The sequence below is a fragment of the Schistocerca gregaria genome, chromosome 9 (assembly GCF_023897955.1).
Source record: "Schistocerca gregaria isolate iqSchGreg1 chromosome 9, iqSchGreg1.2, whole genome shotgun sequence".
NCBI classification, from domain to species: domain Eukaryota; kingdom Metazoa; phylum Arthropoda; class Insecta; order Orthoptera; family Acrididae; genus Schistocerca; species Schistocerca gregaria.
Window position 1 is genome coordinate 78,406,445 of NC_064928.1, and position 27,852 is coordinate 78,434,296.

The 27,852-nt window shown below is 44.1% G+C and overlaps 1 protein-coding gene across 1 annotated transcript in view; it reads left to right on the plus strand.

The window, feature by feature from the left end:
• The window catches only part of LOC126291737 (ammonium transporter Rh type A-like), a 332,630-nt gene that overhangs the window by 145,242 nt on the left and 159,536 nt on the right, over nucleotides 1–27,852 (plus strand). The window contains exon 3 of the mRNA XM_049985409.1: nucleotides 11,659–11,851. Within this exon, the coding sequence (XP_049841366.1) occupies nucleotides 11,659–11,851 (193 nt within the window). The remainder of the gene's footprint in view (nucleotides 1–11,658; nucleotides 11,852–27,852) is intronic.

Consider the following 27,852-nt stretch of genomic DNA (forward strand, 5'->3'; position numbering starts at 1 on the left):
ACCTGCGCATTGAGTCAAACAGAGCTTGGATGGCGCGTACAGGTACAGGTGCCCATGCAACTTCAACACGATACCAAAGTTCATCAAGAGTAGTGACTGGCGTATAGTGACGAGCCAGTTGCTCGGCCACCATTGACCACACGCCATTGAGAACAAGACGTGACCGAGACATGTAACCAATGGCACCCCATACCATCACGCTCAGTGATACGCCAGTATGGCAATGACAAATACATGCTTCCAATGTGCGTTCACCGCCATGTCGACAAACACGAATGCGACCATCATTATGCTGTAAACAGAACCTGGATTCATCCGAAAACATTAGGTTTTGTCATTCGCGCACCCAGGATCGTCGTTGAGTCTGTGATGCAGCGTGAAGGATAACCGCAGCCACGGTCTCCGAGATGATAGTCCGTGCTGCCGCAAACGTCGTCGAAGTGTTCGTGCAGATGGTTGTTGTCTTGCAAACGTCCCCATCTGTTGACTCAGGGATCGAGACGTGGTTCCACGATCCATTAGAGCCATGCGGATAAGATGCCTGTCATTTCGACTGCTAGTGATACGAGGCCATTGGGATCCAGCACGGCGTTCCGTATTACCCTCCTGAACCCACCGATTCCATATTCTGCTAACGGTCATTGTATCTCGACCAACGCGAGCAGCAATGTCGTGGTACGATAAACGGCAATCGCGATTTGCTACAATCCGACTTCGATAAAAGTTCAGAACGTGATGGTACGCATCTCTCCTCCTTACACGAGGCATCACAACAACGTTTCACCAGGCAACACCGATCAACTGCTGTTTGTGTATGAGAAATCTGTTGGAAACATTACTAATGTCAGCACGTTGTAGGTGTCGCCACCGGCGCCAACCTTGTGTGAATGCCCTGAAAAGCTAATCATTTGGATATAACAGCATCTTCTTCCTGTCGGTTAAATTTCGCGTCTGTAGCAGGTCATCTTCGTGATACAGTAACTTCAATGGCCAGTAGTGTGAATACAATGACGGAAAAAGTGTCGCAAAAACAAGAAGGAGTTGTGCGTCATAAACAAAAGTTGGTAGCAGTGTTTCTATCTGAAAGGTTATACCTATTGAAATGTCGCGCCAGTTGCATAAGACTGCCGATAGTAGCGCCACTAAGAGGTTTCAGGCTTTAAATGCACGCTGTAGAGGCAGTGAGCGATACTTACCTTACAGACTGGCCATGGCGAGTCGATTTAGTCAAGAATTACTGTAAGGTGACAAAGAAGCCATTATCAACACGTCATTGAGTTTGAACGGAAAGCTGGATGCTGCGGAAAGACTTGGCAGGAATGTAGCCACTGTAGATGGCTGGTGGCAGCGGTGATCACGAAAATGAACGGTCAGAAGAAGCCCGGGCTCTGCACGACCACGTGGCTCTACCGAGAGGGAAGAGCATGATGTTCGGCGTGTGGCTGTGGCACACCGTACTGCATCTTCGGCAGGAATCCGAGCAGCAATTGGCGCCACAGTGACACAACCAACTGTTAAAAAAAGGGTTACTTCAAGGATATAAAGAAGCCGGACACCCTCTAGCGCGCGTTTCACTGACCTCAGTCCACCGGAGTTTGCGACTTCAGTGGTGTCACGCGAGAGCTCATTGTAGAGCAGGATGGAGGGCTTTTGTGTATTCTGATGAAAGCTAATTCTGTTTCGGTGCCAGTGATGGCCGTGTGTTGATGACAAGGAGAACACTTGAGAGGCTGCGACCAACCTGTCTGCGTGCTAGACACACTGGACGTACACCTGCAGTTATGGTCTGGGAGGAGATTTGGTGTGACAGTAGGAGCACTCTCGTGGTAATCCCACGCACTGCGGTTGCAACTTCTTATGTCAGGCTGGTCGTTGGACCTGCTGTGTTACAATTCATGAACAGCATTCTAGGGGTTTTTTCCTAACAGGATAATGATCTGAAACTTCCTGACAGATTAAAGCTGTGTCCGGACCGAGACTCGAACTCGGGACCTTTGCCTTTCGCGGCCGAGTGCTCGCTCGTCACAGTAACCAGCGCCAGCTGCGCCAGCGTGAGAACCAAGCCATGCGCTGCTCACGGCTCCACAGCAAGCCACGCTTTCAATGCAAGGCCACAGCTCGTAACAGTTTGCTACATCATGCAGTCAAACAAGAAAGCATGGTGATGGACCATTGTATACTCCAGATATCAGGAGTCTTAATCACTGATTTCAAATATGAGCGGTAAACGTTTCAGACAAGAATAGAATAGGAGCTAGAAAAGAATTCTAAAGATTGTGTTTGTAGGTAATATAACAAATGAAGAGGGACTGACTTGAATTGGGGAGGTAAGACGTTTACGGAAAAAACTGACTAAAAGGAGGGATTCGTTGATACAACCCATCTTGAGGCATCAAGGAATCGTCAGTTTACCAATTGAATAAAGTTTACGGGATTAATTTGTAGATGGAGACAATTGCTGACTGCAGTAAATAGATTCAAGTGGATTTAGGTTGAGGTGGTTCTGCTGAGGTGAAGAGGATTGCTCGATATTAGTGTGGAGAGCTACAGTATGTGATCAAAAGTATCCGGACACCACCAAAACATACGTTTTTCATATTACGTGCATTGTGCTCCCACCTAGTGCCAGGTACTCCATAATAGCGGCCTCAGTTGCCATTAGACATCGTGAGAGATCAGAATGGCCGGCCGCGGTAGCCGAGCAGTTCTAGGCGCTTCAGTCCGGAACCATGCGACTGATACGGTCGCAGGTTCGAATCCCGCCTCGGGCATCGATGTGTGTGATGTCTTTAGGTTAGTTAGGTTTAAGTAGTTCTAAGTTCTGGGGGCTGATGACCTCAGATATTAAGTCACATAGTGCTCAACTCTAAATATAGATAAACGTAAATTAATGCAGATGAATAGGGAAAAGAATCCTGTAACGTTTGAGTACTCCATTAGTAGTGTAGCGCTTGGCACATTCACGTCGATTAAATATTTGGGCGTGACATTGCAGAGCGATATGAAGTGGGACAAGCATGTAATGGCAGTTGTGCGGAAGGCGGATTATCGTCTTCGGTTCATTGGTAGAATTTTCGGAAGATGTGGTTCATCTGTAAAGGAGACCGCTTATAAAACACTAATACGACCTATTCTTGAGTACTGCTCGAGCGTTTGGGACCCCTATCAGGTCGGATTCAGGGAGGGCATAGAAGCAATTCAGAGGCGGGCTGCTAGATTTGTTACTGGTAGGTTTGATCATCACGCGAGTGTTACGGAAATGCTTAGGAATTCGAGTGGGAGTCTCTGGAGGAAAGGAGGCGTTCTTTACGTGAATCGCTACTGCCGCCAAGTTATATTTTGCGGAAAGACCACAAAGATAAGATAAGAGAGATTAGGGCTCGTACAGAGGCATATAGGCACTCATTTTTCCCTCGTTCTGTTTGGGAGTGGAACAGGGAGAGAAGATGTTAGTTGCGGTACGAGGTACCCTCCGCCACGCACCGTATGGTGGATTAAGGAGTATGTATGTAGATGCAGCGCCATTTGAGCCAGATCAGAATGGGACGCTCCGCGGAAATGACGGACTCGAACGTGGTCAGGTGATAAGGTGTCACTTGTGTCATGCGTCTGTACGCGAGATTTCCACACTCCTAAACATCCCTAGGTCCACTGTTTCCGATTTGATAGTGAAGTGGAAACGTGGAGGAACATGTACAGCACAAAAACGTACAGGCCGACCTCGTCTGCTGACTGACAGAGACTGCCGACAATTGAAGAGGGTCGTAATCTGTAATAGGCAGACATCTATCCAGACCATCACACAGGAATTCCAAACTGCACCAGGATTCACTGCAACTACTATGGCAGTTAGGCGGGAGGTGAGAAAACTTACATTTCATGGTCGAGTGGCTGCTCATAAGCCACACTTCGCGCCGGTAAATGCCAAACAACGCCTCGCTTGGTGCAAGGAGCGTAAACATTGGGCGATTGAACAGTGGAAAAACGTTGTGTGGAGTGATGAATCAGGGTGCACAGTGTGGCGATCCGATGGCAGAGTGTGGGTATGGCGAGTGCCCGGTGAACGTCATCTGCCAGCGTGTGTAGTGCCAACAGTAAAATTCGGAGGTGGTGGTGTTATGGTGTGGTGGTGTTTTTCATGGAGAGCGCTTGCACCCCTTGTTATTGTGACTGGCACTATCACAGCACACGCCTACACTGATGTTTTAAGAACCTTCTTGCTTCCCACTGTTGAACAGTTCGGGGACGGCGACTGTATCTTTCAACACGATCGAGCACCTGTTCATAATGCAAGGCTTGAGGCGGAGTGCTTACACGACAATAACATCCCTGTAATGGACTGGCCTGCACAGAATCCTGACCTGAATCCTACAGAACACTTTTGGGATATTTTGGAACGCCGACTTCGTGCCCGGCCACATTGACCGACATCGGTTCCTCTCCTCAGTGCAGCACTCCGTGAAGAATTGGCTGTCATTCCCCAAGAAACCTTCCAGCACCTGACTGGACGTATAGCTGCGAGAGTGGAAGCTGTCATCAAGGCTAAGTGTGGACCAACACCATATTGAATTCCAGCATTACAGATGGGAGGGTACCACGAACTTGTAACTCCTTTTCAGCTAGGTGTCCAGGTACTTTTGATCACATAGCGTATATCGAACCGTTCTTCAGAGTGAAGACACAACCAGAATGGTCATTGGTTGTTGTTACTCTCTTCAATACGCACACCCTTCCGAATCATGCAGGTTCCAGCGACTATGCATAAGTGAAGATGCTCGAATAGAGTGAGAAACAGTCCAGTCACATTAATGTGACCACTGCCAATGTTCGACGTCAAAGTGCAATAATTCACTCACAGAGAGCAGGTGGCATCATTTTCAGTGGAGGGCTTATAAAGCGTGCCCGGGGACCACTTAAACTAGCGCAGTCGTTGTCGTAACGAGGAAATGGAGCGATTTATCTGAGGTCCAAAAGGGTGTGGTAATTGGTGAACGGGCCAGATGAAGTATTTCCGAAATTACTGCGTTAATAAACTGTTTAAAAGAGCACGATCCAAAACCGGTGCGAGAGGCAACTGTGTTGCACCACAGGCCATAGATGACATACAAACGACAGCTGAGGAGATGTGTGGGGGCGATTGGATGTGCAACTGTTGAGCAGCTGACCGTCCAGATGAACCAAGGGCTACTAACACAGTCTCCTTAACCACCGCTCAGCGAACGTTGCTGCGCATGGGCCCCCATGGCTGGTGCCTGGTTCATGCACCCATGCTGACGAGTGTTACACGTATTGGAACGTAATCGTCTGTACCTATGCTGTTATGCCTCTGGCAGCTATTGCTCTACCTGTCTGGCTAAAACGTTATCGACAAACGTGGGCCACTTCAGATGATGTGATCTACGACAGGGTTGCACTCGAAACATTCCATTTGCACTTTGATTTTGAATAATCTAAGTTTTATCGCCAGATCGTGTCTCGTACATGACAATTTATGCACGGAAAAACGGTTAGTCACATACTATACTCGTTTGAGGTTATATACTAGGATGATGATCTTCGAGTGCAGTAACCTAAAGTTCACGGATGGCAAAAATACACAAATCAAAAATGTTTTCCATCACCCCGGTTCCCACAACTCCTGAAGATAGACGTTCACTGTGGATATTGTATCAAAGACAGTCCCTTTGACTGTTCAGAGATGTGGCTCAACCCGCCCAAACATGTAAACAAGCATGCATGAGGAGCGCCTAATAGACGGAGTGGGTCCGACAGCCGATCAGTTCCAGTCATTCCACCAGGAAGAGGTACACGGCTCGTGTTATCTGTAGTTCAACCACGCCTAGACGGTCAATACCTCGGTTCGATCGCGTCCCCATTGTTACTTTGTGCCAGGGATTGCTCTCAACAAGGGAAGTATCCAGGCGTCTCGTAGTTAACCAAAGTGATGTTGTTCGGACATGGAGGAGATACAGAGAGAGGGGAATGTCGATGACATGCCTCGCTCAGGGCGCCCAAGGGCTACTACTGCAGTGGATGACCGCTACCTAAGGACTATGGCTCAGAGGAATTCTGACAGCAACACTACCATGTTGAATAATGCTTTTGGTGCAGCGACAGGACGTCGTGTTATGACTCCAACTGTGTACAATAGGCTCCATGATGTGCAACTTCACTCCAGATGTCCATGGCGAGTTCCATCTTTGCAACCACGACACCATGCAGCGCGGTACAGAAGGGGCCCAGCAACATGTCGAATGGACCGTTCAGGGTTTGCATCACGTTCTCTTCACCGATGAGTGTCGCATACACCTTCAACCAGACAGTCGTCGGAGACGGGTTTGGAGGCAACCCAATCAGGCTGAACGCCTTAGACACACCGTCCAGCGAGTGCATGAAGGTGGAGGTTCCCTGCTGTTTTTGGGTGGCATTATGTGGGGCCGACGTACGCCGCTGGTGGTCATGGAAGGCGCCGTAACGGCTGTACGGTACGTGAATGCCATCCTCCGACCGGTGGAGCAACCATATCGGCAGCATACTGACGAGGCATTCGTCTTCATGAACGACAATTCGCGCCCTCATCGTAAATTACTTCCTTCAGGATAATGACATCGCTCGACTAGAGTGGCTAGCATGCTCTACTGACATGAACCCTATTGAACATGCCTGGGATGGATTGAAAAGGGCTGCTTATGGACGACGTGGCCCACCAACCTCTCTGAGGGATCTACGCCGAATCGCCGTTGAGGAGTGGGACAATCTAGACTGGCAGTGCGTCGACGATCTTGTGGATAGTATGCCACGACGAATACAGGCACGTATCATTGCAAGAGGACGTGCTGCTGGGTATTAGATGTACCGGTGTGTACAGCAATCTGGACAACCACGTCTGAGGGTCTCGCTGCATGGTGGTAGAACATGCAATGTGTCGGGTTCGTGAGCAATAAAAAGGGCGGAAATGATGTTTATGTTGATCTCTGTTCCAGTTTTCCGTACAGGTTCCGGAACTCTCGGAATCAAGGTAACGCATAAATTTTCTTCATATGTGTATACATAATTGGCAAAGTTATTGCACATTGTTCTCAAATCACTGTCATTCAAACCTAAGAGTCAAGTCTGTCTGCAAACGATGTACGCAGTAAGTTGAATTTGGAAGTAACACACTTCAGAATCTGATACTGTTGTCACACTAAGCATTATCTTAATTTGGCTTAATCAGTAAAACTAATTACATATCCTCTGTCCCATTAACTATTTAAAACAGTTAATAAATTTCCGAATGACCTCCCAGATACGAAATTTAGATAAACCTTGGCATATCTTACGGGTTTTAATTTGTGCTAACTCATCTGCGGTACTTTTCCCTTAATGGCGGACGTAGATCTTGGACATTTTATAATCTTCCGTAGTCTGATGCAAACAGCTTCCGAGGAGCCTCTTGCATAAGGTTACAATAGTTAGAACTGCTGTTCTTGCTTGCTGGCTCTTTACAAATTACAATTGAAGATTTACGTTTCTCAGTAACTGTATAGTCGACGGAGATCCTTCTGAAGTTCTAGATACAGCAGTAATTGCCATTTAATTATGCTGTTTAGTTTGCAGAAATATGGGATTCTACTTCAGTGAAAATCTTTTAACTAATAATGCTAATTAGTCTGGAATTCATTGAGTGCAAAAGTGCCTAAACATTTATAAACATTAGATGTATCAATGCTTCACTTATTTATATATATTTTTGATATACTTTATAAGAAATTTAGCAAATACTTTTATATTTACATAAAAACAATGATTAGGAAATCTGAAAATACTATTCGTAATTCACGCTGTTATTACGTAAACTAATCTCACGAATTGATACTAATTAATCAAAAGATGACAAAATAATCTGGACAACCCTGATTCAAATATTCGATGGTTTTTGTAGTGCGCCGATGCCATTAAATGATCATATTGAAGAAGTTCACGAGAAGGAAACATAATTATTTTGAGGAAATAAAAACATAACAGCATATTTTACATATCAAATATAAAACTTACTCAATTAACTGTGCAGTAATCATGTGAATTTCTGCTACGTTATTGGTCACGTGGGTGACATCTATCACCCGCCAATGTTTTCGACCTTATTTTAAGAGCTATGAAGGAAAATTAAATATATACATCCAAAATGATGTTCAATTCAATTAATTACTCAACTCCACATGTTAATGCGGTATGTTTAGTATAATACACGCAACACACATACCTTATTTGAATGAAAAGAAGCAAAAGCGAGCTTATATTGCAGTAAAAATGAATAATAATAAGTGTCGTTTGTGAACCATACAGTGCAGTATCTTTATATCAGCCTCAGTAATGTAACAGTTAAACCAGTATTTCTGAAATTGTTTTTTACTCCTATATTATTTCAATCTGCACTGTCGAAACACACGAGACAGTTACTTCAAACGGTGAGCGCATGTTCACTTATCACGCCATACACGCCACTCCACGGCTGATTTATCCTACGGTCTAGCACAGTCGCCGCACCTTCCCCTTTGTCTCTTCCTTTCCTCTTGTGGCACGTTTACAGTCTCTTCCATTCCGCAGAGTTGAAGTCCGCGCCTCCCGATCACCTTAGGTACCTGTGGTGTTTGACATCTACTTGGTATCCCAAGCAAAATTGGTTACGAAAGTGGTTCTCTTCTTGGCTTTGTCTTCATTTTTATTGAACTTATCGAAATAGAAACGGAATTGTGACGGCTGTCAGCCACAGAAACAATGTGGATAGGAAGCGAGGTGGTGCAGTGGTTAGCACACTGGACTCTCAATCTGGTGGACGACGGTTCAAACCTACGCCAGGCCCTACTGATTTCTTTCCCTGATTTCCCTAAGTCGCTTTAAGCAAATGCCGGGGTGATTCGTTTGGAAGGGCACAACCGACTTATTTCCCTATCCTTCCCTCTCCTGCTGGGGCCAATGACGTTGCTCTTTGGTCTCCGATGTGGATAAACATATTTTTAAACTCTCTAATAATAGCCACTTTCAAACAACAATGATGAAATACCGATCTTTAAAGTGGAACTCGAAGCTACGCAAATTCATGTCCGGAGGAAACCCGTACGGGCGGCAATATAACAAAAAGGAAAAAGTTGGGTGATGTCTACGGACGACAGCTCAAGGGTTAAAGAATGGAAATTGTCACTTTGAAACAACAACAGTAGAGACTGTGATATATATATATATATATATATATATATATATATATATATATATATATATATATAGGGTGTTTCAAAAATGACCGGTATATTTGAAACGGCAATACCAACTAAACGAGCAGCGATAGAAATACACCGTTTGTTGCAATATGCTTGGGACAACAGTACATTTTCAGGCAGACAAACTTTCGAAATTACAATTGTCAACAACAGATGGCGCTGCGGTCAGGGAAAAACTATAGTACGATATTTTCCACATATCCACCATGCGTAGCAATAATATGGCGTAGTCTCTGAATGAAATTACCCGAAACCTTTGACAACGTGTCTGGCGGAATGGCTTCACATACAGATGAGATGTACTGCTTCAGCTGTTCAATTGTTTCTGGATTCTGGCGGTACACCTGGTCTTTCAAGTGTCCCCACAGAAAGAAGTCACAGGGGTTCATGTCTGGCGAATAGGGAGGCTAATCCACGCCGCCTCCTGTATGTTTCGGATAGCCCAAAGCAATCACACGATCATCGAAATATTCATTCAGGAAATTAAAGAGGTCGGCCGTGCGATGTGGCCGGGCTCCATCTTGCATAAACCACGAGGTGTTCGCAGTATCGTCTAAGGCAGTTTGTACCGCTACAAATTCACGAAGAATGTCCAGATAGCGTGAGGCAGTAATCGTTTCGGATCTGAAAAATGGGCCAATGATTCCTTTGGAAGAAATGGCGGCCCAGACCAGTTCTTTTTGAGGATGCAGGGACGATGGGACTGCAACATGGGGCTTTTCGGTTCCCCATATGCGCCAGTTCTGTTTATTCACGAAGCCGTCCAGGTAAAAATAAGCTTCGTCAGTAAACCAAATGCTGCCCACATGCATATCGCCATCATCAATCCTGTGCACTATACCGTTAGCGAATGTCTCTCGTGCAGTAATGGTAGCGGCACTGAGGGGTTGCCGCGTTTGAATTTTTTATGGATAGAGGTGTAATCTCTGGCGCATGAGATGATACGTGGACGTTGGCGTCATTTGGACCGCAGCTGCAACACGGCGAACGGAAACCCGAGGCCGCTGTTGGATCACCTGCTGCACTAGCTGCACGTTGCCCTCTGTGGTTGCCGTACGTGGTCGCCCTACCTTTCCAGCACGTTCATCCGTCACGATCCCAGTCCGTTTAAATTTTTCAAACAGATCCTTTATTGTATCGCTTTTCTGTCCTTTGGTTACATTAAACCTCCGTTGAAAACTTCGTCTTGTTGCAACAACACTGTGTTCTAGGCGGTGGAATTCCAACACCAGAAAAATCCTCTGTTCTAAGGAATAAACCATGTTGTCCACAGCACACTTGCACGTTGTGAACAGCACACGCTTACAGCAGAAAGACGTCGTACAGAATGACGCACCTACAGGCTGCGTTGTCTTCTGTATCATTCACATCACTTGCAACGCCATCTGTTGTTGAAAATTGTAACTACTGTAATTTCGAAAGTTTGTCCGCTTGAAAATGTACTGTTGTCCCAAGCATATTGCAACAAACGGTGTATTTCTATCGCTGCTCGTTTAGTTTTTATTGCCGTTTCAAATATACCGGTCATTTTTGAAACACCCTGTATATATATATATATATATATATATATATATATATATATATATATATATATGGGGCTCAATTAAGACTATTTCCATGGGTTCCCCCCCCCCTCCTCATATCACAAAATTGTGGTCTGATGTAGTACCAACTGAAAACATATATTCCTTTTAAAGCACAGTGTCGTATATAATTTATATACAAAACCTTACAGCCGCGTCACAGAACAAATTCTACATCGAGAATATTTTACACAAGTTTAAGGAAAGAAATACTTCCTATATTTATTACAGTATTTAAAGGACATCACTAAATGAACAGGCTGAAATGAACAAACAGTACGTGAGACTATGTTAATCAATTCAACCGTAAAAAGCTAAGGAGCATATTGTTAGCAGAATGAGAAATATGCAAAAGTGAAATGCCAAAATGAGCACTTTTCAATTGGGAGTAAATCAAAACAATCAGAATGGCTGAAAGAGAGCACAATAACATGAGAAATAAACAAATAAGAGCTAATCAACTAAGCAGATAATAGACAAAAATAAGATGCCAACAAAGTGAGGGCTGGCCGCACTCCGTCGGCACTTACGTACGGTTGCGCTCGTGGCGGCACCTCACGGCCCGCACGCAAGCTGTGCGAATGCTGTCGCATGTCTACCCTTAATCTATGATGTTACAAGACCTAATTACCTTCTTTTATCGTCCCTTTGGCACGTAACACACTTCGCTTACAGCTGTCCACGCTCATAGGGCCTCTTCTGCACACTCCCTCCGTTCACGATCACCGGGCCACGCTGTGTGGTTGGCTGTGTTATCGTGTTTGCCCCAGCCCTCGCTGTTGCACGGCAGCGCCGCTGCTGGTCGGCTGTTGCAGGCTTCCAGGAGGTGCACCTGTCGCTGCTGGCCGGGTTCGCGCTGCTGGGCACGTTCGCCCGCCGCTACATGTACAGCTCGCTGGGCCTCAACATGCTGCTGGCCTCCCTGCTGCTCCAGTGGGCGCTGCTCTGCAACGGCTTCTACAACATCCTGCCCGAGGCCGGAGGCCGCTTCGTGGTCACCCTCGCAAGGTAATGGGCGCTCCTCACACGTCAGACACTCACTGTACGGTTTCCTGTGGGCATCTGCTGTAGAAGTTGGTCCCGTTACCACCAGTTGGTAGTGTCCAAGGCGCGAGCGGGCAACTGGTGGCCCGCGGGCTGGATCGCAGCAGAGGTCGGCTTCAATATGACGCACTGAGGTAATTCGTGTGTGTGTGTGTGTGAGAGAGAGAGAGAGTGAGAGAGAGAGAGTGAGAGAGAGAGAGAGAGAGAGAGAGAGAGAGAGAGAGAGAGAGAGAGAGACAGACAGACGGCGAGTGTTGTATTGTCAATACTATAAATACTGAAAAACAATATTCATACTGGTCTAAATATTTTGGGCTGGATCGCAGCAGAGGTCGGCTTCAATATGACGCACTGAGGTAATTCGTGTGTGTGTGTGTGTGTGTGTGTGTGTGTGTGTGTGTGTGTGTGTGAGAGAGTGAGAGAGAGTGAGAGAGAGAGAGAGAGAGAGACAGACAGACAGACGGCGAGTGTTGTATTGTCAATACTATAAATACTGAAAAACAATATTCATACTGGTCTAAATATTTTCAGCACTACCAATACGCATTGAGCCCGCGAGTACGAGTATTGTGACTCTAAAAATTCGTCATTCGGTTGTGTTCATATTCCCTTTTGGTTTATGTACCGGGTGATCAAAAGGTCAGTATAGATATGAAAACTTAATAAACCACGAAATAATGTAGATAGAGAGGTAGAAATTGACATACATGCTTGGAATGACATGGGGTTTTATTAGAACCAAAGAAAAAAACAAAGTTTACAAAATGTCCGACAGATGGCGCAGGACATCAAAACGTCAGTGACTGCTACGGTGACGGGTGAGAGGTACGCCGATGTGTTACAGAATCGCATCATCCCCAGCCTGGCTGACAAACACCTGCTGGAACGTACGATGTTTATGCAGGATGGCGCTCCACCCCACAATTGTAGACTCGTGAAAGATCTCTTGCGCGCTTCGTTTGGTGATGATCGTGTGCTCAGCCGCCACTTTCGTCATGCTTGGCCTCCCAGGTCCCCAGACCTCAGTCCGTGCGATTATTTGCTTTGGGGTTACCTGAAGTCGCAAGTGAATCGTGATCGCCCGACATCTCTAGGGATGCTGAAAGACAACATCCGACACCAATGCCTCACCATAACTCCGGACATGCTTTACAGTGCTGTTGACAGAATTATTCATCGACTATAGCTATTGTTGAGCAATGATGGTGGACGTATTGAGCATTTCGTATAAAGAACATCATCTTTGATTTGTCTTACTTTTTTATGCTAATTATTGCTATTCTGATCAGATGAAGCGCCATCTGTCCGACATTTTTTGAACTTTTGTTCTTTTGTTGGTTCTAATAAAACCTCATGTCATTCCAAGCATGTGTGTCAATTTGTACCTCTCTATCTGCATTATTCCGTGATTTATTCAGTTTTCAAATTTATACTCAGTTTTTGATCACCCGGTATAATACAGCCGACATATGTTAAGTTTAAACGACTTAGACATTCAAACCTGTCAAAATGAACAAAGAAATATTGTAAGTACGACTGAAACTCTTAAGTGAGGTGTGCTCACTTTAATGATTTTTTTAATACGATTCTCAAAAAGCTCACACATTATAACAAGTAGTAGACAGGTATTACCAAAACTGCACCCATGACCCACTTATTTATTCATTTTTTGTTTGTGAACTCTCTAAATGTAGACGGCGTTCGGAGCCGTTTTTACGTTTAGACGTGTTGAATGGTACCTTTAGTTTCTGTATGTTCTGTTTTACGCATATGACAGGCAAGAAGATCAATAGCCACAAAACCACAAATAAAAAAATTTAAAAAAAGCATTTCATACCTCGACCACATTTCCAGAAAAAAGAGGAAGGAGACTCTGTGGCCAGGCCTCGGTTTGCGACCCCTGCCTACCCTGTCTCCGCCAGCTCACCTGATCCCGTAAAAAGAGCTGGGAGATCGTTACACGGAAGATATAAAGGTCCCTGATTCGATCCCATGTTTCGGTACATGTTTTTGTGCAATTCAAATGGCTACTAACCGTACCCCTCTCGCACCCAACAAAAAAAAGGCTATCATGTTTGATTACTGATCAAAACGTTCCCAGGTTCGAAACCCGACACTGCTTAAATATTGATTAATAATCAGCCGAAGACTTACGCCTTGTCAAGAGGGCAGAAGGACGGTGAGAGGTTCAGGGCTCTCTCTTGTCCTTTGGGTGGGAAACTGCCTTAGCCAGAAGAATTGGCAAAGATCAACGGTATGAGGATGCAGAAGGCAATGGAAATCACTACATTAAACACACTTTACTAGTTTCCACAGGGCATGTGGCCTGTAATGGAAAAGCTGTCCTGATGATTTCTCCATTGGCAAAAGGTTCCGGAATACTCGCCCGTACGGGTCTCCGGGAGGGGACTGCGAAGGGGGAGGTGCCCGTGAGAAAATAAAATCAATAATCAGCGAAAGGATAACATACTACGATTCGAGGCTTGGAATGTCAGAAGACTCAACGCGTTAGGGAAACTAGAAAATCTGAAATGGCGGATGCAAAGGCTCAAGGCAATCTAGATATAGTAGGGGTCAGTGAAGTGAAATGGAAAGAAAAAAAGAATTTCTGGTCATATGAGTATAGAATAATATAGACAACAGCAGAAAATGGTATAAAGGGAGTGGATTCGATAGGAACGGGAAGGTAGGGCAAAGAGAATGTTACTGTGAACAGTTCAGTGACAAGGTTGTTCCTATTAGAATCGACAGCAAACTAAAACCGACAACGATAGTTCCGGTATACATGCCCACGTCGCAAGCTGAAGATGAGACAGAGAAATTATATGAGGATATTGAAAGGGTAACAATGTACATCTAATGGTAGTGAGGGACTCGATAGGAGTTGTAGGAGATTACAGGAAAATATGAACTTGGGGCAAGGAATGTGAGAGGAGAAAGACTAATTGAGTTCTATATATATGAAGATGGTGGCGAGACTTGCGTGCCTCAGCGATACAGATAATCTTACCGTAGGTGCAACCACAACGGAGGGGTATCTGTTGAGAGGCCAGACAAACGTGTGGTTCCTGAAGAGGGGCAGCAGCCTTTTCAGTAGTTGCAGGGGCAACAGTCTGGATGATTGACTGATCTGGCCTTGCAACATTAACCAAAACGGCCTTGCTGTGCTGTTACTGCGAAGGGTTGAAAGCAAGGGGAAACTAGAGCCGTAATTTTTCCCGAGGGCATGCAGTTTTACCGTATGGTTAATGAAAATAGATATTATTCAAGAAGAATATAATAATTCCAATCCCAAAGAAAGCAGGTGTTGACAGATGTGAAAAATATCAGTTTAATAAGTCACGGCTGCAAAATACTAATGCGAATTCTTTACAGACGAATGGAAAAACTAGTAGAGGCCGACCTAGGGGAAGATCAGTTTGGATTCCGTAGAAATATTGGAACACGTGAGGCAATACTGACCCTACGACTTATCTTAGAAAATAGATAAAGGAAAGGTAAACCTACATTTCTAGCATTTCTAGACTTAGAGAAAGCTTTTGAAAATGTTGACTGGAATGCTCTCTTTCAAATTCTGATGGTGGCAGGTGTAAAATATAGGGAGCGAAAGGCTGTTTTCAATTTGTATAGAAACCAAATGTCCGTTATAAGAGTTGAGGGGCATGAAAGGGAAGCAGTGGTTGGGAAGGGATTGAGATAGGGTTGTAGCCTCTCCCCGATGTTATTCAATCTGTATATTGAGCAAGCAGTGAAGGAAACAAAAGAAAAATTCGTAGTAGGTATTAAAGTCCATGGAGAAGAAATAAAAACTTTGAGGTTCGCCGATGACATTGTAATTCTTTCAGAGACTACAAAGGACTTGGAAGATCAGTTGATCGGAATGGATAGTGTCTTGAAAGAAGGATATAAGATGAACATCAACAAAACCAAAACGAGAATAATGGAATGTATTCGAATTAAGTAGGATGATGCTGAGGGATTTAGATTAAGAAATGAGACACTTAAAGTAGTAAAGGAGTTTTCCTATTTGGGATGCAAAATAACTGATGATGGTCGAAGTAGAGAGGATATAAAATGTAGACTGGCAATGGCAAGGAAAGCGTTTTTGAAGAAAAGAAATTTGTTAACATCGAGTATATATTGAAGTGTCAGGAAGTCGTTTCTGAAAGTATTTGTATGGAACATGGACGATAAATAGTTTGGACAAGAAGAGAATAGAAGCTTTCGAAATGTGGTACTACAGAAGAATGCTGAAGATTAGATGGGTAGATCACCTAACTAATGAGGAGGTATTGAACAGAATTGGGGAGAGGAGAAGTTTGTGGCACAACTTGACCAGAAGATGGAATCGGTTAGTAGGTCATTTTCTGTGGCATCAAGGGATCACCAATTTAGTACTGGAGGGCAGCCTGGAGGGTAAAAATCGTAGAGGGAGACCAAGAGATGACTACACTAAGCAGATTCAGAAGGATGTAGGTTGCAGTAGCTACTGGGAGATGAAGGAGCTTGCACAGGATAGAGTAGCATGTAGAGCTGCATCAAACCAATTTCAGGACTGATGACCACATCAACAACAACAACAACAACAACAACAACATATATGAAGATAGTAACTGTTCTCGAAAGAGTAGGTACCCCGTGCAGATTCTCTAGAGTAAATGATAATTAATTGAAATCCTCAGTTGCCGACAGGTGCTGTTGATATAGCTCGTTGGGGACAGATGAAAATGTGTGACCCGACCGGATGCCGGTGGATGGCAAATGCCCATTAGGTACATTACGCATGTAGAGTGTGGACAGCTGGGAATGTGAGTCTTAGGGGAAGCGTGCAAGGGATAAGTCCCTTCGCGCCGGCAGCGGTGGCCGAGCGGTTGTAGGCGCTACAGTCTGGAACCGCGCGACCGCTACGGTCGCAGGTTCGAATCCTGCCTTGGGCATGGATGTTTGCGATGACCTTCGGTTAGGTTTCAGTAGTTCTAAGTTCTAGGCGACTGATGACCTTAGAAGTTAAGTCGCATAGGGCTCAGAGCCATTTGAGAATTTGATGTAATTGGGGCCCACTTATCGATTGTGAGTAGCACAGTTTATGTACAGATGGTTCATGCTAAATGCTGTCATAAGATTATTGAAGGACGTAGCGGATCGTTTAAATTTAATCACTGTGAACTTGAGCAGCACATTCCCTCGTATGTTTACGTGTGCGGCTATAGAGCTGATGTGATGTATGAGGGACAGCCGCGTAGTTTCTCCGGCTGTGGACAGACTGGACGTGTATTCAGAGGGGAGTGACGCAGGTACCGGCGGGAGAGCAGTCCCTCCCATGACGATGACGACCTTACCAGGGACACGTGCTGCGGCCAGCCGTGGCCACACTGCTGCGACGTCGAGTTTCGTAGTGGTGGGCACAGCCGACAGAAAAGGCGGTGGCCAAAGCTGGTCAGTGACCGTTAGAGCTACTGAAGAACGACTGTCGCTCCGTCGCCTGAAGCGGCGCCCACCGCAGAAGCAGCATGTCTTTCCAAAAGTGACGGATCTATCGAACAAGATGTACAGCTAGACGAGAACGGGGATGATGCACAAGATCTCAGCACGGCTTCCGAGACTGAGGACCGACAGAAATTCGGATCTCTTCCCAAAAAGCATAAAAAACGGAGGATAGCTCCTGAAAAGGTACAATGAGTGCGTGAAAAGTCACAACAAATCGGTCTCAAAATTAATGGTAAGACATCTGTCAATGATGACGTAGACCCACAGACCCCGCACACAGCGGGAAAAGTCGACTTCCGAAAATTGTAAACGCAGACGCAACAGGATGGCGAAACGTAACGGTCCACAAGTAACGAAACAAAGAAGAGGACTCCATCTCAACGTGGGCCAAGGATAGAGTTGGCTCAACGCAGTGATACGAGAAACTGGGCAGATGACATTGAAGAATTTCCTGCAGATGAGGAAATGAAGGAAGTGTCACACCTACCAAGCAGGAAAGATTCCAGTGCAGAAAGACAAGCAAATGAGTGACGAGACATCGTCTCGGCCACTACATTGAAAACCTTAGGCCTTGTCGACAGTAGGCCATAACGACTTGTATACTTAATTAATCACGACTTCATTACAAGCTATAAACGGGACGTTGAATCTAAACAAGATCCGTAGTAAATTAAACCTTAAGAACTTGCAAGATATGCTCTATGCCGCTGATATTGATCTTATTATGTTGCAAGAAGTAACAGATATTAGACGGCATGCCATCACAATGCAGTAGTAAATCCAGGGAGCAACCGTGACCTCGGAACGGCGACACTCGCCAAAGAAGGAATCATCATGAAAGATGTCGAGAAACTGGCAAAAGCCAGAGGTCTAGCTGTCACCATTCGCAATACGCGTGTTATAAATATCTATGCACCATAGGATATTTATGCACCATAGGATAGGTTAGATATAGTAGGAATTAGTGAAGTTCGGTGGCAGGAGGAACAAGACTTCTGGTCAGGTGAATACATGGTTGTAAATACAAAATCAAATAGGGGTAATGCAGGAGTAGGTTTAATAATGAATAAAAAAATAGGAGTGCGGATAAGCTACTACAAACAGCATAGTGAACGCATTATTGTGGCCAAGATAGATACGAAGCCGACACCTACTACAGTAGTACAAGTTTATATGCCAACTAGCTCTGCAGATGTGGAAGAAATTGATGAAATGTATGATGAGGTAAAAGAAATTATTCAGGTAGTGAAGGGAGACGAAAATTTAATAGTCATGGGTGACTGGAATTCGACAGTAGGAAAAGGGAGAGAAGCAAACATAATAGGTGAATATGGATTGGGGACAAGAAATGGAAGAGGAAGCCGTCTGGTAGAATTTTGCACAGAGCACAACCTAATCATAGCTAACACTTGGTTCAAGAATCATAAAAGAAGGTTGTATACATGAAAGAAACCTGGGGATACTAAAAGGTATCAGATAGAAAATATAATGGTACGACAGAGATTTAGGAACCAGATTTTAAATTGTAGGACATTTCCAGGGGCAGATGTGGACTCTGACCACAATCTATTGGTTATGACTGAAGAAATTGCAAAACGGTGGGAGTTTGAGGAGGTGGGACCTGGATAAACTGACCAAACCATAGGTTGTACAGAGTTTTAGGGAGAGCATAAGTGAACAATTGACAGGAATGGGGAAAAGAAATACAGTAGAAGACGAATGGGTAGTTTTGAAGGATGAAGTAGTGTAGGCAGCAGAGGACCAAGTTGGTAAAAAGAAGAGGGCTAGTAGAAATCCTTGTGTAACAGAAGAAATACTGAATTTAATTGATGATAGGAGAAAATATAGAAATGTAGTAAATGAAGCAGGCAAAAAGGAATACAAACTCTGAAAAATGAATCGACAGGAAGTGCAAAATGGCTAAGCAGGCATGGCTAGAGGACAAATGTAAGAATGTAGAAGCTTATCTCACGAGGGGTAAGATAGATACAGCCTACAGGAAAATTAAAGAGACCTTTGGAGAAAAGAGAGCCACTTGTCTGAATATCAAGAGCTCAGATGGAAACCCAGTTCTAAGCAAAGAGGGGAAAGCAGAAAGATGGAAGGAGTATATAGAGGGTCTATACAAGGGCGATGTACTTGAGGACAATATTATGGAAATGGGAGAGGATGTAGATGAAGATGAAGTGGGAGATACGACACTGCATGAAGAGTTTGACAGAGCACTGAAACACCTGAGTCGAAATAAGACCCCGGGGTAGACAACATTCCATTAGAACTACTGACAGCCTTGGGAGAGCCAGTCCTGACAAAACTGTACCATCTGGTGAGCCAGATGTACGAGACAGGCGAAATACCCTCAGACTTCAAGAAGAATATAATAATTCCAATCCCAAAGAAAGCAGGTGCTGACAGATGTGAAAATTACCGAATTATGAGTTTAATAAGTCACAGCTGCAAAATAGTAACGCGAATTCTTTACAGACGAATGGAAAAACTGGTAGAAGCCGACCTCGGGGAAGATCAGTGTGGATTCCGTCGAAATGTTGGAACACGTGAGGCAATACTGTCCCTACGACTTATCTTAGAAGCTAGATTAAGGAAGGGTAAACCTACATTTCTAGCATTTCTAGAGCTTTTGACAATGTTGATTGGAATACTCTCTTTCAAATTCTGAAGGTGGCAGGGGTAAAATACAGGGAGCGAAAGGCTATTTGCAATTTGTACAGGATCCAGATGGCACTTATAAGAGTCGAGGGGCATGAGAGGGAAGCAGTGGTTGGGAAGGGAGTGAGACAGGGTTGTAGCCTCTCCCCGATGTTATTCAATCTGTATATTGAACACGCAATAAAGGAAACAAAACAAAAATTCGGAGTAGGTATTAAATCCATGGAGACGAAATAAAAACTTTGAGGTTCGCCGATGACATTGTAATTCTGTCAGAGACAGCAAAGGACTTGGAAGAGCAGTTGAACGGAATGGACATTGTCTAGAAAGGAGGATATGAGATGAACATCAACAAAGGCAAAACGAGGATAATGGAATGCATTCGAATTAAGTCGGGTGATGCTGAGGAAATTAGATTAGGAAATGAAACACTTAAAGTAGTAAATTAGTTTTGTTATTTGGGGAGCAAAATAGCCGATGATGGTCGAAGTAGAGAGGATATAAAATGGCAAGGAAAGCGTTTCTGAGGAAGAGAAATTTGTTAACATCGAGTATAGATTTAAATGTCTGGAAGTCGTTTCTGAAAGTTTTTGTATGGAGTGTAGCCATGTATGGAAGTGAAACATGGACGATAAATAGTTTGGACAAGAAGAGAATAGAAGCTTTGGAAATGTGGTGCTACAGAAGAATGTTGGAGATTAGGTGGGTACATCACGTAACTAATAAGGAGGTACTGAATAGGATTGGGGAGAAGAGAAGTTTGTGGCACAACTTGACTAGAAGAAGGGATCGGTTGTAGGACATCTCCTAAGGCATCTAGGGATCACAAATTTAGCATTGGAGGGCAGCGTGCAGGGTAAAAATCGTAGAGGGAGACCAAGAGATGAATACACTAAGCAGGTTCAGAAGGATGTAGGCTGCAGTAGGTACTGGGAGATGAAGAAGCTTGCACAGGATAGAGTGGCATGGAGAGCTGCATCAAACCAGTCTCAGGACTGAAGACCACAACAACAACAACATGGACCATCTGACACCGGGTACATGAGCCGAAGAGCTCAGTTTTATAAACATGATATAGTTTCCCTTTTCGGTGGCCGCTACGAACATATCATTTTTGGAGGTGCCTATAATTGTGTGCTGTCTCCAAAAGACCAGACGCCGCATTTTAAAAACTGTGCAGAACTCGGAGCCGTAATTACAGTACTCGGCTGAGTTGACACCTGGGAGCTCAACAACGGTGCACTGCCGGCTTTCACTCATATTACGAATCATCCAGCTAGTCGCATCGACAGGATCTATGTAACAGTCCACCTGGAAACGCACGTCCTCCAGACCGAGTTATTGCCCACTATCTTTTCGGATTAGGCTGCATACATATGTACCATGAAATTAAAAACGGTAAGAAACGTACAGGGGACAGGACTAGTGGAAGTTGAACGTGGAACACACAAAGGACCCTGAATACCATGAAATATTCAGTAACTTATGGAACGCGTGCGAGAAAAAATTAACTTCATATACCTCGGCACTGGCATGGTGGATGAAATGTGTGAATCCCGCGATAAGAAACTCGCTGATGAATTACTCCCGCGAGACATTTTTTGCCAAAAACGGACGGTAGAATGTTGCTTTCAAGTCCTTCGTGACCTGTACCAATCTGATGTATCAGTAATCGCTAACTTAGTGGAAAGAAAACGAATTCAGGCTAAACTTCTCGGCCTGAAGCGGAAACAGCTGGAAGGTCATTATGTAAGAGAAAGACTTCACGATGCTGTTCAAATGTTCAGATGTGTGTGAAATCTTATGGGACTTAACTGCTAAGGTTGTCAGTCCATAAACTTACACACTACTTAACCTAAATTATCCTAAGAGCAAACACACACACCCATGCCGGGACCAGCCGCACAGTCTATGACTGCAGCGCCCTAGACCGCTCGCCTAATTCCACGCGGCTTCACGATGCTGCAAAAAGAGAACAAACATCTATATATCATGTGATTAATGAGAGGAAAGGGCAACGTAGGAAAATAATAACCGAACTAAGATCTTCTGACGGCAGTTTACTGACGCAGCAAAGTGACATCAAGAACGAAATTCATGAGTACTTCACAAAGTTATTAGGCACTACGATATCCCGACGGACAATGACTTCATGACGGGGTTAACACGTAAGCTCAAACCGGTAGAAGCAAACAGCCTGTTAACTGAAATTACAGAAGAAGAAGTCACAGACGCAGTAACACGAAGCCCGAAAAATGTCTCCTGGGCCTGACGGAATCCCGGAGGAGTTTCATCAAATGTTCAAAAGGCAGTTGATTCCCAAATTAACGTGTATCTGTAACGAACTAATGAATCCCGTCAATGGCGTCCCACACGACTTCCAGGAAAGAACCATTGTTCTAATCCCGAATCATCTTGCAGGAAACTCGGTAACAATTTTTAGGCCCATCACTCTCCTGAATTCTGACTATAAAATATTTGCCCGCATCATAAATGAAACATTATAATCAGTATTGAACACAATCGCTGGAACATATATTAATCGAGCATAGGTAAAGACAGGTCCATTTAGCAAACATTGTGCAACTACAGAGATATTATTTCCATTGCCGCAGTCTCTAAAATAAAGTGTGCTATCGTATCATTGGACTTTGAGAAAGCGTTCGATAGAGTCGATCATGCTACTTTTTTCAGAACATGCGTGCCATGAACTTTCCGCAAGCTTTTATCAACATTATTACAAATCTTCTGCAGAAGTCAACATCGACAATTATGGTAAACGGTCAGTCCAGTAGGCCAATTAAACAATGAAAAATTCGGTGCGACAAGGGTGCCCGATGTCTATGTCACTCTTTGCAATAGCAATCGAGCCATTACTTTTTCGCCTGAGCCACAACCTGCAAGGGTTCACTACACGCGGCCATAGGATTGTCTGCAGGGCATATGCCGATGACGTTGCATTTATTGTCAAACACAACGACGAGATAGAGAAAGCACTCGACATAATAAACAGATATGAACAAGTATCTGGCGCGAAACTGAATAGAAATAAGTCTGGCATAATGAATGTCGGAAGCGGATTAGGAGTTCCCATTCATGGACCAATAAAGGAAACCGTGACATGTCTTGGGATGGAGTATACAAGGAATATTGGACAGGCCACCGCAGTTAATTACAGAAGAATCCTGAACACCATCTGCTTGTATACGTCAGCATGATCTCCGTACTCTTTATGAGATGCAAAGAATATATCTCGTGAACATTTATCCTCTAAATTAAATTACGTGGTGCAAGCCCTGCCAATGGCGAGGGAAGTGGCGAACAGGATTTTGGCTGCTTTTGGCCACTTCGTCAGCCGCGGCCACATCTTCAGAGTCAAGTGCCAAACGTTGACTCTACCGACTGAGAACGGTGGATTGAATCTTACAGACGTGTACAATAAAGGATAAGCATTTTACGTCTGTAAAACATATTAACTGTGGAAGCGGTCAGTCAATAGCGTTGTCGCATTTCTGTTAAATGAAATAGCGCCGGCGAGACAGGACGCCCCAATAGACGTTCACCACATCGCAAATGAACTTTACCACCTAAAACAATTCTTCGTAGAATATAGCTACTTTAGACTGGAAACACCCGAGAAAGATGTCTTCAAAGTCAAGTAAATATACCAAAACTTAATGAACTTTTAGACCAACAACGTCATAAAACCAAAATGCGTCGGTCACTCTTGGCGTGATAACTGGAGGAACATACACCACCCGGACTTACCAACAAAAGTGCGGCCATTGTGGTATTATTTTGTGAATAGGAAATATCCAACAATCTCCAGACTACATTCCATTCATCTGGCTGATTCCCCTTTGTGTACCACTTGCAACCTGATTGACACATATGAACATCAATTTGTCTGTGAAAATGCAAATAACATGTGGCTGTCAATCAGAAAAAAATTAGCAACTATGCAGAGAAAATCGCCGTATTTGATAACGCCAGCGTGCCTTTTATACCCTGACGAAGAACTATATCCCACCTGGAAGAAAACTGCCGTCAACTGGTTGAAGGGACACGCAGTATTCTACCTACTGTCCAGTAAAGAAAGGAGCGAAGGAGATTTTTGGACGTACATCACCGACCAGCATCACAAGTTACTACACATGAATAATGACTATGATACATACGCCAACTTCCTCAGAAGAACCGCCACATAAACCCCATTTTCGATTATGCGATTTAGAACATGGAGAAACGAGAGACAATTTGATCTTTGAAAAACACATACGATCAAATGACGAACATGACAGACATCACTCTCTGGTCTATACTTGGATTTCTTTTAAAATATCAAGGAACCTGTAATTAATTTTAGTTTATTACTTTTAAATGTCAGTTGGAAATTATGTACTACTCTAGAATGTCATGATCAATAATTTGAAAAAAAAAGGTGGATAGAGCGTCTGCCATGTACGCTGGAGATCCAGGGTTCGAGTCCCGGTCGGGGCACACATTTTCAGCTGTCCACATAGAGGTATATCAACAACACCTGTCGGCAGCAGAGGGTTCCAATTAATTATTATTTATAATTGATTTCTGTAGTAAACTTCAGCTAGTAATAGCGAATACTGTCTTCAAGAATCACAAGAGGAGGAGGTATATTTGGAAAAGGCCGTGTGATACGGGAAGATTTCATTGAGATTACTTGATGGTCAGACAGAAATTCCGAAATCAGACAGTCATTGTAAGGCGAATCCAGGAGTAGATGTATACCCAGATCGCAATGTAGTAGTGATGAAGAGTAGGCTGAAGTCATTAAGACATTAGTCAGGAAGAATCAATACGCAAAAAAGTGGGATACGAAAGTACTAAGACATGACGAGATACGCCTGAAGTTCTCTAGCGTTATAGATACAGCAGTATGGAATAGTTCAGTATGCAGTACAACTGAAGAGGAATGGACGGGCATATCTAAAAACGCCATCAGAGACGTTGGAAAGAAAAACATAGGTACAAAGAATGTAACTGCGAAGAAACCCTGGGTACCAGAACAAATACTTCAGTTGATCGATGAAAGGAGGAAGTATAAAAAAGAAAAAAAAGATCCGTGAAACTCAGGAATACGGAAATACAAGTCGCTGAGAAATGAAACAAATAGGAAGTGCAGGGAAGCTAAGAAGAAATGCCTGCATAAATAATGATAAGAAATTGAAAAGAAAAGATTGTCAAATGGTTCAAATGGCTCTGAGCACTATGGGACTTAACTTCTGAGGTCATCAGTCCCCTAGAACTTAGAACTCCTTAAACCTAACTAACCTAAGGACACCACACACATCCATGCCCGAGGCAGGATTCGAACCTGCGACCGAAGCGAACGCGCTGTTCCAGACTGTAGCGCCCAGAACAAACCGGGCACACCGGCCGGCAAAAATGATTGTCGGTAGGATAGACTCAGCATACAGGAAAGTAAAAAAAAAATCCTTCGGTGATATTAAAAGCAAGGGTGGTAACATAAAGAGTGCAACGGGAATGCCACTGCTAAATGCAGAGGGGAGAGCGGATAGATGGAAAGAATACAATGAAAGCCTATATGAGAGGGAAGATTAGTCTGATGTGACAGAAGAAGAAACAGCAGTCGATTTAGAAAAGACTGTGGATCCAGCATTAGAATCAGAATTTAAAAGAGCATTTGAAGGACCTAAGACCAAATAAGGCAGAAGAGAAAGATAACATTCCATTAGAATTTCTCAAATCATTGGGGGAAGTGGCAACAAAACGACTATTCACGTTGGTGTGTCGAATATATGAGTCTGGCGACATACCATCTGACTTTCGGAAAAATATCATCCACACAATTCCGAAGACTGCAAGGCCTGACAAGTGTGAGAATTATCGCACGATCAGCTAACAGCTCATGCATCTCAGTCGCTAATAAGAATAATATATAGAAAAACGGGAAAGAAAATTGACGATGTGCTATATGACGATCAGTTTACTTTTGAAAAGATAAAGGCACCAGAGAGGCAATTCTGAAATTGCGGTAAATAATGGGAGCAAGACTAAAGGAAAATCAAGACAGTATCATAGGACATGTCGACTTGGCGTTCGGCAGTGTCAAATGGTGCAAAATGTTCGAAATGCTGCGGAAACTAGGGTAAGCTATAGGGAGAGGCGGGCAACATAGAATATGTACAAGAGCTAAGAGGGAATAATAAGAGTGGACGACCATGAACGAAGTGCTTGGATTAAAACGTGTGTAAGACAGGAATGTAGCCTTTCGCCCCTATTGTTCAATCTGCACATCGAAGAAGCAATGATTGAAAAGGAAAGGTTCAGGACTGGAATTAAAATTCAAGGTGAAAGGACATCAATGATACGATTCGTTGATGACTTTGGTATCCTCAATGAATGTGAAGAAGAATTACAAGATGTGATGAATGGAAGGGACAGTCTAATGACTATAGAATATGAATTGAAAGTAAATAGAAAAAAGATGAAAGTAATGAGAAGTAGCAGAATTGAGAATAACGAGAAACTTAACTTTAGGATTTATGGTAACGAAGTAGGTGAAGTTAAGGAATTCCGCTACCTAGGCAGCAAAATCACCAATGACGGACGGAACAAGGAAGATATCAAAAGCAGACTAGCAATTGCAAAATACGCATTCCTGGCCAAGAGCAGTCTACTAGTATTTTTTTCTTTATTGTTATTTTGAAACCTTTACAAGAAAGGTAGGCCGGCAGCGGTCTATCTACGCCGCTCTTCGGCCACAGAGAATACATACAGGAAACATGAACACAGAAAAACAAATAAACATGGTGCATAAAAACGGCAGACAGGCAGTAAAATAGAAGAAGCCACTCACAGGCGCACGTTTTGGATAAAAAGGGTCATCACTGTACACAACGGGGAAGACAGAGTTTACACACGTGAACGGAGGAGTACACACGGAGAGACACGCGAAGACACGCACGAGCACTGGCGACGATCTCTGGCGCACAAAGACGCACCGTTCACACAAACAATCCGGGGTCCTGCCAGAGGGAAGAGGTGAGGGTAAGAGGGAGAGGGTGAGGGGGTTGATGCCAATGGGAGAGGAGGAGGGAGGGGGAAGGAGAGGGTGGGAGGGTGTGTGGAAGCCCAGGGAGTGGGGGGGGGGAGGGAGGGAGGGAGGGAGGAAGAGGGTGCCCTGGAGGAAAAACACAGGGGGAGGATCAAAGTTAGTAGGAGGGGTAGATTGGGGGGGGGGGGGGTTGAGGGCATCATCATGGAGGGGGAGTTTGCGGAAGCCACCTTGGGCAAGGGTATGGAGTGTGTCTACTAGTATGAAACATAGACCTTAATTTGAGGAAGTAATTTCTGAGAACGTACGTTTGGAACACAGCATTATATTGAAGAGAAACATGGACTGTGGAAAACCGGAACAGAGGGGAGTGGAAGCATTTGAGATCTGGTGCTACAGACGAATGTCGAAAATTTGGTAGACTGATAAGGTAAGGAATGAAGAACTTCCGAGCAAAGTCGGAGAGAAAAACAGCTATCAGGCGAATGAGCATAGAGGCCCTCAACATCACATACGTAACCTCGCTTACGTTAGATGGCGTGTACGTAGTGACTGAAGAAACGTTGTCAACTATTACTACTAGTTACTAGCATTTTGATGAGCTGTAAGCTTAAGTTCTATTTTGCTGTTCACACTAGTAGAAATGTACTACCTCCTGTTTTATTTGTGACGTGCATGTAGAGTCAAATAAGACGAATGTTTAGGCCTGATTTTTTTCTTTAATTTTACTCTTTTATCTTTCACTACCTCTCTTAAA